The sequence below is a fragment of the Atractosteus spatula genome, chromosome 16 (genome assembly GCF_055471065.1).
Source record: "Atractosteus spatula isolate fAtrSpa1 chromosome 16, fAtrSpa1.hap1, whole genome shotgun sequence".
NCBI lineage: Eukaryota > Metazoa > Chordata > Actinopteri > Semionotiformes > Lepisosteidae > Atractosteus > Atractosteus spatula.
In genome coordinates this window covers 3369479-3383327 of record NC_142721.1, presented here as the reverse complement: position 1 = coordinate 3383327, position 13849 = coordinate 3369479, and the positions used below count along the sequence as shown (strand labels likewise).

At 38.3% G+C, this 13849-nt stretch overlaps 1 protein-coding gene across 2 annotated transcripts in view; it reads left to right on the top strand.

The window, feature by feature from the left end:
- Positions 1-13849, top strand: part of LOC148819375 (excitatory amino acid transporter 2-like) — a 59978-nt gene that overhangs the window by 30028 nt on the left and 16101 nt on the right. For both annotated transcript variants that reach the window (XM_088934487.1, XM_088934488.1), the window contains 6 exons: positions 3758-3900; positions 8573-8725; positions 10590-10840; positions 11612-11774; positions 12237-12363; positions 13061-13294. In XM_088934487.1, the coding sequence (XP_088790613.1) occupies positions 3768-3900; positions 8573-8725; positions 10590-10840; positions 11612-11774; positions 12237-12363; positions 13061-13294 (1061 nt within the window). In that variant the 5' untranslated portion in view covers positions 3758-3767. The remainder of the gene's footprint in view (positions 1-3757; positions 3901-8572; positions 8726-10589; positions 10841-11611; positions 11775-12236; positions 12364-13060; positions 13295-13849) is intronic.

Sequence of the window (13849 nt, the reverse complement as noted above, 5' to 3'; positions counted from 1 at the left end):
TCGAGAGGCTCGCCTCACCAGGTCCCCCCACGTCCGCTACCTGAGGACTTATGTCTCGTCCCCGACTCCACCCAATACCTTGAGCCTGGAGCGAGCCCCGTGTTTGCTCTGTTCCTGCTGCTACGCCACATAGGGTCCTCCTGTTCTGCCAATCTCTCCACAGCTAACCTCTGGCTTCCGTGATAGGTCTGGCTTGATACCTCTTTTATTTTGATGGATGGTTTGAATATCACTCTATCCAAATATAGTCTTAGGAAGGCTGAGGAAGAACTATTTTGTTTGGTACTGAATAAGAGCAAAGATTGATGGTTTGAATAAGCTGGACAAACTATGGGAGGGTAGACTTTTTGATATGTTAAGAGAGGAATGGAGGTGAGAAATGATCAAGTCTACGTTTAGATTAATTTACATTAACTTTAGCGTGAATTAATAAACTGAGGTGCCAGTGCTACAAGAAAACAGCCTTTATTAAAAAAAAAATCTTCTGAGAGCAATAAGCCACAACAACTACCAGGCAACCTTTCAGAATTTTCCATATTCCATATTTGCTCAGAGTTCAGAATTTGCTCTTATGTAGTGTTATGCCACGCCCCCGGAGGACTCATCATTCCACCTCGCATTCCAGCACGGTTCCAAATTAACCCTATTCAATGCTGCTTCACACTCTCCCCTGTGCTCAGTATTAGGGTTTTTTCCTGGCTACTTCAATTTTGCTATAACTTACTACTTGGTTTTTGGCTTCCTGACCCCGGGTTGTTCTCCGACTACGTCTCCTGGTTTATGTTTTGGTACTTTGGTTCTCGTTCTGGTTTTGACTCTTGGCTTCCTCACGGCTCCGCTTCTGGTTTTTCTACTTTTGCACCAGCTTGTTTACCTTCGACTTCCAGACCTCGGATTGTTATATCGACTACACCTCTGGAGATCGCCCTGGTTTTTTGCATAGGGTCCTCACTACTATTTCCTAACATGTAGATTTTCAAAAAGAAAAAGGCTTTTAATTAGTGCAAATTGCTTAAGCTTTTTCTTACATTTTAATAGGCCGGGTTATGTCACGAAATAGATTTTCATATTATGCATCTCACAGTTGTATTGCAGTACTGCAAAATCACAGACACGTTAAGTTTCATAGCCTACAGTATGTGTCAACATCAAATTGGTTAGTGTTCAGCATGTGAAGTGAAGGCTAGACTCCGCTTCTAAAGATTTCAGCTGCTTGACAGTTGAGCACAAAAGTCATTTAGATAAATAATTTTTGCCTCATGAATAGATGTCCATTAAGAAATGGAGGGTTTTTTTTTCCCTTGTGGAGCATATTGTCTATTTTTTTGCATTTTATTTGTTACTATAGAGGGCATTATTTACTGTTATAGTTACTCTCTGGTTTATAATAAAAGCAACAAACTCACAATCAAGGTGTTGCTGCTCTCTCATACAGTAGGTAGAAGTAATAATGACAAAAGGTAATGTTCAGACAATGGAAATAAAGCAAATGAGTGTTGACAATTAACATTTTTTTATTTGTCTTATTCAAGTGGCATTATTTATGAATTAAGTTACTTTGACAACCGATACAGTTTTTGTTTAGATGATATTGATCTATAATGCCTTTCAATACAGAGCATTCTCAAGAAAAAAAAAACAAAATTACTTGTGGAGGAATTACAGTATGTCTAGAGAATATTCTGGTAATATTCATTTTCAGAGCTAAATATGTCAGAGTATATATAGGCTGGTGTAACATTTAAAGACGTTGGCAGCCCTGACAATTTTTTTTTCCAAACTGAAGGTGTGATTAGTTAATTCCCTGTAAAACTGACAAATGTTTTTTTTTTATCTGAAATCAGGGTAGAAAATGAGATTTTTTCAAAGCAATGAGAAAGCTTTGTTTTGGATTGGCTCTCCCTTGAAGGAATACATTAAATCACCTGCTTTGTGTTTTTCATTATTTCAGCCTTTGAGTGTTTCTCATGTGATTCTTAGCTGCTGCTTCTGCTTAGATTAAGTGACAAGTCAGCAATCATTCCAGCAGACACAGCTGCTGTAAACCAATCTTCACAGTGACAAGGAGCACTATTCCACTATCACTGATAAAATCCTGGATTAGTTATATTTACCTGTTTAGGTAGTTACTTATGATTATGTAACAGGATCGTTGTTTATAATAGGGTTATGCTGAACGCAGATGTTCCCAGATAGTGTACAGCTCTGCACTACAATGTCACAGTTAGTTGCTGGTGTCATCTCCTGACCCATTTTGAAGTAAAAATCTTTTGAATTGCCCTCTAATACTGAAGTATAGCTTTTTACCTCCATCTAATTTCATACACATCTTTGAATCCCCAGTGTGTGAATGCATTTTAATGGTGAGAGGACACTTTTCTTGTTTGATTTCAGTAGGAGATTGTTCAAGTAAGAAAGCATCCATCCATTTTCTAACCATTTCTTCCAATTCAGGGTCACGGGGGACTTAGTCCAGTCAAGCAACTGGGGCAAGTAAGCATACACCCTAGACAGGACACCAGTCCACCGCAGACACAAACACAGACATGTCCACATGCACACCTATGGCTAATTCTTGCAGAAGCCAGTTAACCTACCTGTACATTTTTGCACTTACGAACAGGATTTATACAATATATATTTGGATTTATTATTTATCAAGGGATATTGAACTTTGCCTCTTGTGTATCTGTTTTGGTGGACACAAATTGAAAGGGAAATCCTAGCAACAACAATTTACAGAACAGTGACGGAAGAGAATTGACAGAAATGTACTCTTAGATAAGTGAACTTTTGTGCTTTTCTCATCATTATAAATTATTGTAATTATAATTATAGTTTTATTTTGTTATTTTAAATATATAATATAAAAAAATCGCTGACTATTTTTTTCTTTTTCTGTATCGTAACAGTGTACTGGATTGGTGAGGGCATTAACCTGCATGCCTCATCACATTGGAAAAATGACAAAAGCAACCTTATTAGTGTCCTAGAATGTAAGAAATCTTGTGATATAACAAAAAACATCTCCCTGTATATGAGATGTTAAAATGAATTATCAACACAAGGTTACTCATAATCACTTGTGTGACCCACAGCAATGGCATGTGTTCTTGTCTGATAGGCGACAATGTTAAACACAGCAAGAAAAGCGATTGAGCTTGACAACTTCGGGTTACATCTGATTCGGCTTACATTGATGAAAAGACTGAATTGTTCCACTAAATAACTGTAGTTGCATAATTCAGTATCAAAACTGAAAAAAATGAAAAGACATACCCCCAGAATGGGCCTTTCAGAATTGCCTTTCACAATAGGAAATAACTCTGTGCTTCCTAATATCTACTGAGGGGGGGCAAGGTGCCAATCTTAAAAATAAATAAGGGGCTCTATAAAGATCATTAGATTATATTTTTTGCATTTTTGTTATTTATATTCAAATTATCTGTTCTTTGGGAAATTTTGGCATGTCATTTTTTAAGAGTGAAATCATAAGATGTGGCAAATAATTTGTATGCAGCAGAAAACTGAGTGAAACTTTCGCTCAGCTTTCGCTTCCTTAATGGTTCAGTTTACAGAATTGTCTAATTTAACAATTCATTTTAATCTGAATTTATCTGATAAATGTCCAATTCATATTTTTAAAAAGGGTACTGTTTGTAAGTTGAGAACAGTAAACATTAGCATCAGTTTATTGCACAGTTTGAAAGGGATCTCTAATACATAACCATCTTTCTTTCTCTTTGGTTTTCCTCAGTGCCAACATCATGCCTAAGCAAGTGGAGGTGAGGATGCATGAGAGCCATCTTGAACCCATTGAACCTGAAGCCACACCACCACGCTGTGGGGGCATCTGTGAGAAAATGGCCAGGAACATGCTGCTCACTCTCACAGTGCTTGGTGAGTGACCGTTTCACACAGTCAGGCATCGACAAAAGAAACCTGCTTACTGACAGGAATGGGAACAAGACTCCTGTTGCATTGCTTAAGAATTTAAGTGCACAAGAAAGCTTTACGTGCTGTAATTCAACCATGCCTGCTGGGTATTTCAGCCTATTAAGCACTTGACTATCAGCCTTTTTTATCATGTAATTGTGAACAAAATAAAAAATATTTAGTGCAACGCCTTTTCAGAGAATTTGCAGTTTTGCTCCATACTATGCATGTGCAAAATTGAATGATAAAATTCTTGTTGCTGGGTTGATTTATATATTTAGAGACCCCTAATGTCTCCATTCTAGATTGACTCTCTAAAATGAGAACAAAGTGTTCTTGTTCACTTTGAAGGGGGCAGTTGCCACTAGTCACTGAGAGGTTTGAGTTTAAGACCAGGGTTTTAAATCTGGTAAGACTACATTTAGAATATTGTTTAATTTTGGTCACAGATGTTTAGAAAAATTCAAAGAAGAGCAACACAAATGATTCCTGATCTGTCCCAAACAGAGAAAATTAAGAGGAGATTTGGTTCACGTGTAAAAAATCCTAAGTAGAGAGAGGATCAAGCCAAATCACATATGGTGTTGAAACAAAACCACATGGTCAGAATTAGAAATCAAAAGAGAATCCATTTAGGACTGAGTAGGAGCCTTCTCATTTCCTGCTTCCTTGCACAAAGAGTGTTGAGTGTCTAGAACACATTTCCTAGCTCGGTGTTTGTGGCCTAAACTCTTGTCTCTTTCAAGAAATGGCTGAATAAAGCTTAGAGTCACTAAAAGAGCAAGACTGGCCAAATGGCCTCCTCTCGTTTACAACCATTTGTATTTTCTGAGCGATAGTCATTGAGCAACAGTTTAAATTTCAAGAAAGATATTCTACTTGACTTTGTGTTTTAAGTTTATATCATATGCTGTTGTTTAGGGAACCACATGGTCACACTAGCTTTGACAGGCCTGCTCCGGATTTATAAGGGCATGATGGTTTTGAGGGACTTGTAACGTACTACAGTCAGGTGACAGTACTAAAGATGAGCAAAAAGCACCGTGAGCTTTCCCTACCAAGCCGTAGTGTGGAAGCTGTTTTCGGTGTCGTCAGATTTTCACATCCACAACAGCGGATCATCTGTTCCTGGTGAGATTATGTAAGAGGCACGAACATATTACGCTGCTCTGCTGCACATGAAAACAAATTTTCATCTGGGGATCAAGATGCCAGGGCTGAAATGGCTTTAATTACAAAAGGAATTATTAAACAGCTCAGAGGGTTTAATCCCTGGCACCACTTAAATGGAGGAAGAGGGCTTTCAAAGCGGGAAGGCATTGTCTGAGATACCAGCTTCCGGCATTATCGATCCTGAGAAACGCCAACCAGACTAAGAGGGACTTCAGACCTGGCTTGTAGCGAAAGCCAGATATACAAGGGTCACCTGTCCCTCAGGGGCACTGTGTCTCTGAAAGACATGTGGCAGCCATGGCGGGAATACACCAACTTCCAATTACTTTGTCTCTTCATGCAGCATCAACTGCATTGACCAGGGTTTTAAATCTGTCTGTGGAATGAACACTCTTGTAAATTAAGTGTTAGACTTCAGAACAAAACTGATTTTGTTCAATTACCTTACATAGCAAGTAAATAATATTGATTTGAAGGTCACAGCTGTTGCCACCAAGCCTAGTGAGTGAAACATTGATCAATATGACTGTGAAGTGTCTGCAGTTACTCAGTGATGCAATGCTGTGTTATTTAATAGAAGATCCATGGTAGCTTTATCAGTCTGGATAACTGCTGGTCTCAAAAATACAGAAGGGCTCCCACACAATGGCAATAATAGAGATTAATCCCTGTATATTTACAAAAACTTGATAGCCTGTAATGATATGTTGAAGGACTGTAGTTCAAGTAGGTACATTAGCTGTGTCAGCATGCGTAGGCTGCAAAGGAACAAGTAAAGGTTTATTCCTGCTAAAATGACAAGAAAAGAAACACAACAGTTCGGCTGTGGAGCCTTCTTCCAGTCAGGGTGCCACAGGACTGTGGTAGTGCTAATGTGCTTTAACTATTAAAGTCACCTGAGTGTATCCTAGTCTCTCATAATTGTTCAAAATGACTCCCAAACATGCAATCAATGTCCAAAATCTGTGTATTTTAATTTGAATAAATTGGTCAGTTTGTTTTGATGACCAGTATAGAAAGTTTTTATTTTTTAATTAACTAGAATTTAACTAATTAAAAATGTATTTGAACAAGCAACAAGGACAGTTGATAAAACTTAAACATTTGACACTTGGATTTTTAGAATGGTTTTAATAAAATCAGGTTATTTCCCAGAGTCAATGGTAATGTAGGCTCACAGATGGAGACCTGGGAAAACTTGGTAGAACAAGTCCCAAGGAACTGAGACCTACTCTCTAACTGGGCTGTGATCAACCTTGCTGTGATCTTATTGGGCTGTGATTAAATTTGCAAAATTATGCAAAAATAGGGAGAGTGTGCAAATTAAACTGTAGCTAGAGAATTATAAAAAGACTTAAACAAAAGTTTATGATAGACACATGACCACTGATGTTTTACAGTGCTTGATCTGTGCAAAGCGATAATCACGTTCAGGAACATTTGGCTAATTCTGGGCTGCAGGAACCCAGAATTAGCCAAATTCTACACATGAATAGAAATTGGCTTTTCATATTCTGTGTTCCTAAACCAATGGGGAGAAGAAATAATACAGCAAACAATAATTGGGCATTTACAAAAAAAAGTGTGTGAAGTTTAAATCAAGCAGTTATTTATGCTTAAGGTTTACAGCACTCTGGTAAGACTACATTTAGAATATTGTTTAACTTTGGTCACAGATGTTTAGAAAAATTCAAAGAAGAGCAACACAAATGATTCCTGATCTGTCCCAAACAGAGAAAATTAAGAGGAGATTTGGTTCACGTGTAAAAAATCCTAAGTAGAGAGAGGATCAAGCCAAATCACATATGGTGTTGAAACAAAACCACATGGTCAGAATTAGAAATCAAAAGAGAATCCATTTAGGACTGAGTAGGAGCCTTCTCATTTCCTGCTTCCTTGCACAAAGAGTGTTGAGTGTCTAGAACACATTTCCTAGCTCGGTGTTTGTGGCCTAAACTCTTGTCTCTTTCAAGAAATGGCTGAATAAAGCTTAGAGTCACTAAAAGAGCAAGACTGGCCAAATGGCCTCCTCTCATTTACAACCATTTGTATTTTCTGAGCGATAGTCATTGAGCAACAGTTTAAATTTCAAGAAAGATATTCTACTTGACTTTGTGTTTTTTTAAGTTTATATCATGTGCTGTTGTTTAGGGAACCACATGGTCACACTAGCTTTGACAGGCCTGCTCCGGATTTATAAGGGCATGATGGTTTTGAGGGACTTTTAACGTACTACAGTCAGGTGACAGTACTAAAGATGAGCAAAAAGCACCGTGAGCTTTCCCTACCAAGCTGTAGTGTGGAAGCTGTTTTCGGTGTCGTCAGATTTTCACATCCACAACAGCGGATCATCTGTTCCTGGTGAGATTATGTAAGAGGCACGAACATATTACGCTGCTCTGCTGCACATGAAAACAAATTTTCATCTGGGGATCAAGATGCCAGGGCTGAAATGGCTTTAATTACAAAAGGAATTATTAAACAGCTCAGAGGGTTTAATCCCTGGCACCACTTAAATGGAGGAAGAGGGCTTTCAAAGCGGGAAGACATTGTCTGAGATACCAGCTTCTGGCATTATCGACCCTGAGAAACGCCAACCAGACTAAGAGGGACTTCAGACCTGGCTTGTAGCGAAAGCCAGATGTACAAGGGTCACCTGTCCCTCAGGGGCACTGTGTCTCTGAAAGACATGTGGCAGCCATGGCGGGAATACACCAACTTCCAATTACTTTGTCTCTTCATGCAGCATCAACTGCATTGCTATGAAAAGCTCTTGTAGCGCACAAGCAGAAAAGGATTCTGAGACTGCATTTAATTGCTGTGACCGGTCAGAAGGTCACTTCAGGAAACCTTTATTTTCCTGTGAAATTTGTGAAGGATAGACCATGAGGACACATGATGGAATTTGTTTCTCAACCAGGCTATGAATCCCCTTTCTTGTGTCTTAAACAAAGCACCAATGGGTTATAATTGAAAAAGCTGTTCAAGGGGGTTTTACAGTCTGTATTTGAATTATTTGTTTTTGTATTATGTTCCCAGATTGTTGGGCTAGTTGTAGAATTCTTCTGCAATAAGCTGTTAATACAGAAAAAGGGTCCAAATACAAAAGTCTTAATCATTTGAATAAAGGACAGATCAGCAGTGAAATCATTAAAGCTACAATCATTTTGTCCTGCACAGATTTAGCAGCTGGATATCTCATTTAAGCTCCTTGTTTTTAATTAGAAATTGCTTAGTTTTTATAGGTATATTAAAAGTCAGACCCGTTTTCAGTAAAATGACAATGACAATGTCTCTTGTCCCACAGATAAAAATGAAAATGTCTGAAATAACAAAATAAAACTTTAATAAAAATTGTTGTTCTGTAGTTTATATCCTGGGCCCTTGCTTATGTGGTTTTATCTTAGCATGCAGGGGTGTGTTGCTTGAGACTCACTTTCTGGCTCATCTTTTACTTTTCCAGGTGTGATTCTGGGGGCTGTGGCTGGAGCCCTGCTGCGCTTTGCCTCTCCCATCCCATCAGACATCATCATGGTTATCGCTTTCCCTGGAGATATCCTCATGAGGATGTTGAAAATGCTCATATTGCCACTCATCATCTCCAGTTTAATCACAGGTAATAGTTCCAAGCCTGGTCAAGCTTATATTTTTTCACATGCTTAAGGAGTTGAGAGTACCAAAGCTTGTTAGATTTTAAGTAACCTTAAACTGACTTAGAACACAAGATTCTCTCTGGATCGGATTCAAGGATACAACAGAAACCTGAAACTCTAGCAGTGGGTCAGGAGTTAACCACAGGTCAGATCTCCGTTAGTACTCATTGGTAATAGCTCTTATTTTTGGCAGCGCTTATTTTTTTTAATTGCTACATTTCACAGACAAAAGCATATCTGTCCTAAATGGGAGAAACAGGATAACAAAATTAACATATAAACCATTTCAATGACCTGCTTAGAAAGGAGTTAAAAAGCTGTTCTGCTCTAACAGCAAGTAACATCTCTTTCCATGTTGAGCTGTCACAACTTTTATTGTTTCTTTCTTTTGTTTTTCAGACGTTTTATCATTAAATGATAGAATTGTTGAGTGTATCACCTCAAAAGGATTGTATTGGTATAAAAAAAATCTAAACATTTTCAAGTAGGAATTCCAAATGATAACACAACCAGGATTTATAGTACATCTTCTTTGATGCAACAAGATCAAAAAGAAAATGCTTAACAGATATTCTTTCAATGTGAAGTGTTTTTTTCACTATATTTCGTTGAACCTTACAACTGAACTGAGCTCCTAATGCCCTGCCACACATCTATAGAAAGCATCATCAAATTTAAGACCTTTAGCAAAGTAAGATCTTGGTGAGGAAATAGATGGAGGCTAAGTACAGTGTGCTCTGTGACAATGTTGCCAGTTGGAAATATTTATTATTTTGTTGGTCTGTGGCTTCAGAACCCTTGGTGACCGAGGGGACTGCAGTGGATGCTGCAGTGGGCAATGAGCATTTGCCACATAAATGGATTACTACTTACATTGCTGCAAACATTTATTCCACTGGGACTTTGTCAATAAAGGAAGCAATGAAAGAACACAGATGCTATGGTACATTTTTATGCTGTCTGCGCTAAGTGGCTTAACAGACAAGATTTGTTGGGCATCAAGCACAAAAAAGAAGTGTGTCTTAGGAACAGAAGCAATTTCTGTGAGGATTTAGTTTCAAAATCTCCCCCTTTGAATTATGCACTCAACCAATGACCTGTTTGACATACCTTCTGAATCTATATTAAAAGAGAGTTTGAAAAAAGTTCGAAAGTTGTCAAAATTGAATAATAATTTCTTTAAAAACACAAAAAGTCCCCCATGGAAGAACAAAAGATGATTGTAGAAAATATTTTGTGTCCAACTATAAGATTTTGTTCTCAGCAAAAATATCAATGCTGACTTGTACAAATCCAATTTACATATAGTTCAACAGGAACAGCTCACACACTATATAGAAACATTAGCATTACCCCTCAGGCCTTTGGAAATAGCTTGCATTTTGTGTGGCACCATTTCTTATATATAGAAACTATATACATGCAACAACTTATATATGTGGAATGAAGTGCTGGTACCCTCACAGGAACACCCTCAGTGTCAGTGGTACCAGTCTGAGGAAGGCCTGGTGTTCAGGGAAAGTCTTGACACACACTTCCAATAGGTGTAAGAAAGCTGAAAGCTCTGGTGTTTGACCAAGCTTTATGGGAGCCTTTGAGATCCAAAGACAAATACCCAGTGTGAGGTCTGTAATAGAGCTGTCCCATCAATCTTGCTTCAAGCTATGGAATTCTTGACATTTTATTTCAACACATTGCAGGAATATATGTATTTGGCAGAAACCTTCAGACATGATAACTATACACGACTGTAGCACTTCAGTTGTGCTCCCAGTGGTACAGACGGACTATGGACAGCAATGATTCACCATCCATTTTCCTTCTCAGGCCTGGCAGGACTGGATGCCAAGGCCAGTGGCCGGCTGGGCACCAGAGCCATGGTTTACTACATGTCAACGACCATCATCGCAGCCGTTCTGGGTGTCATCCTGGTGCTGCTCATCCACCCTGGAAACCCCAAACTAAAGGCTCGGTTGGGAGAAGGCAACAAAAATGACGAGGTCTCCAGTCTGGATGCCTTCTTCGACCTCATCAGAAACCTCTTTCCAGAGAATCTAGTGCAGGCGTGCTTCCAGCAGGTATGTATTCAAGGCCGTTTTATCTCTCTCCATAATTTACCTAAATACTGTGTAATTTTAAACCTTGCTGCTCCAGGGGCGCCAAATAAATGGCTGAACCTGAGCTCTGACCCCAAGATTTTCTTCCTGTCTGTGTGTCTTATGGAGAGCAAGTTGGGGTATGCAAAAAGACAAATTCCCAATACAAGAAATTGTATATGGCTAATAAAGTGATCTTATCTTAAAATATTACTTTATCTTTTTTGATAAAGCTAAAGCTAAAGTGTGTTTAGCCGGCTACAGCTAGGAATCCCCAAGTAATGGCATAAAAGTGTCTGTCTCTACTGGGTTTGGATCATAGATGATGGTTTGATAAACAACTGCCAGTTTCAGAATGGTAGGTATTAAATAGATAATACAATACAAAATTTAGAAAAAAACTGCCTTTTTCGTCACCATTTTAAATTTCAGCCCTCAAGGGATTAGGTGGGCCAAGAAAGTTTTATGTCAACAACTGAAGACCTTTGAAAAATTACAGTTGTTCAATTAAAGTAACCATTAGTGTAGTAAAACATTGAGTGCAGAGCTACATGAGATTCCAGTGGTTACAAAGGAACAGGTAATGTTTCTGTGTGGAATAACAAGAGAAAAGTGAAACAAAGTTTCAGTTGAAGAGACTTCTTCCAGTATAATAGGACATTAGACCTTTAAGTGCACAGAGAAACTCCAAAGACTGACTGTTTTGGACATCAATGTGCTGTTGTCTGACACTCACTCTGCTCTCCTCACCAGATCCAGACTGTTGCTAAGAAGGTCCCGGTTGTCCCTGATTACTCTGATGAGGAGAACACCAACTCCACCATGGATGACTTATTGGTGAATGCAACTGTGGCACCTGAGCCAGTCTACATGACCAAAAAAGCTCTGGAGTTCAAGGGTGGGATGAATGTGTTAGGTAAGGAGAGAAGATCCCTGATAACTAATTTCCTACTTTAAAAGTTTGAATAGCACTGTGCAAAAATTAATAACCATTACATAAAAAATGTTATTTGTGTACTGATGGATAAGGCAAACTACACTTCTATGTACTGTATATTTACATTGTGAAAAATGTTTTTAAAATCGGTAGTTTTACAATAAACGCTGCTCACTAAGGTTTACTCAGAGTACTGTAGTTTACAAATTACTTCAATGAGCAATTGTAGAGATTAATATTTTTACATGCAGCCTTCTTAATAGAAGGATGTTAAAGAATGTGCTCCAGTCATTGCACTTTCATTATATGTCTTAGGGCGTATATGACTCAGCAGTCAACATACTTTCTTGTCATTTATGAAAAAAAAGCTAAGATCCAAAGTGTGATAGTTCAACCTAATTAACAAAATGTATTGAGTGTGAAACTCTACTGCTTCCACAGGTCTGATTGGCTTCTTCATTGCATTTGGAATTTGCATGGGAAAAATGGGGGAGAAGGCCAAGCTGATGCTGGAGTTCTTCAACATCCTCAATGAGATTGTCATGAGGCTGGTCATCATTGTCATGTGGTCAGTGAGACACTGGCAAGCACACCTAAAAATGCCTGTGCCCAGTTGAATACAACACATTAAGTTAAATTTCCCTTTATAAAACATATATACAGTATATATGTATTTAAACATAATGTACTGTAAATGTATATATTTTAAGTTTGTCTGGATGAAGGTTTTTAGTAAAATAATGCTTGTGATTTGAAACACGGTAGTATAAAAGAAATTTTATTGGTAGTATTTGTTAATAAAAATACATGTTGGAACCACTGTAAGTACCTGTAGCTTCCGCCTTCTATCGGTTTAAACATAATTAGACTTAAAGTAATGCCTGAATTTGATTTCATATCTAGTCTATCACATGTGCAATTATATGGCATAGTGGTTAGTCTTCTAGTCTCTGGACCAAAAGGTTGTGAATCCAGATCATGTATGTTGGTATTGTAGTCTTGAACATTAAATTTCAGTCAGGTTGTCTTTCTAAATGCCTTGATGTAAATAGAGTAGGGTCTCGATATCTGTGAATTTAACATTCAATATCTATTGATGTTCCATTTTTGTAAATCCTTGTTTAAATAAATAAAAAACAATCAATTATACACAAAAGTAGAAGATACATATTGAAATTAATTTTCAGAATCCATAACTTTCTGTGACTTTGGTTGATCAACATTGGAGCAGCTTGTCCCTGTCCTGAGTGTCTCTGTTTCCCCAGGTACTCTCCTCTGGGAATCGCGTGCCTGATCTGTGGGAAGATCATCTCCATTAAGGATCTGGAGGTGGTGGCTCGCCAGCTGGGCATGTATATGGTAACTGTCATCATCGGGCTCATCATCCATGGTGCCATCTTCTTGCCTCTGCTCTACTTCATCATCGTGCGGAAGAACCCCTTTACCTTCTTCATAGGTATCTTTCAGGCCTGGATCACTGCCTTGGGCACAGCATCCAGGTAACTGCTGCTTCTTTCTTTTAAAACTTCTTATAATTCTAATCTTCTGCTAATGGTTTTTCTCATTGTTGAATGTCTAATGGGGCATTTTGTCTCTGAATTGTCCCTCTGTGCGTATTATCTGCAGGTGACTGTTATCCTGTTATCCTGAGATTTGCTCCCATGACCTTTGCCAGGAATTGTGGCTTTCTGATTAAGGATGAACAGGTTTTTTTTAATGCTCATTGGTAGTGAAGTACTCAGTTTCTCTCCTGGATCACCCACCTTAAATGAAAAGCTGACCAGAGATCCCTTATACCATTATAAAGGAATTCTATGAACAAGTGTGAATTTCCCTTCCTGAACCCACTAAAATCTCTCTGATAAATGTATGGTCAACAATAAGGCACTGCTTCTAAATTATTTTATTTTTGGAAACGACATTGACATGCTCTTTAGTACTGAAATGTGGCACAATAGTGGACAATACTATATTTTAAGTTAAGTAAAGCCCTTGACCTACTGTATGTTTATATGGCGAAAAGCCCAAATTACAGGTAGCAGTGGTGGATTGAC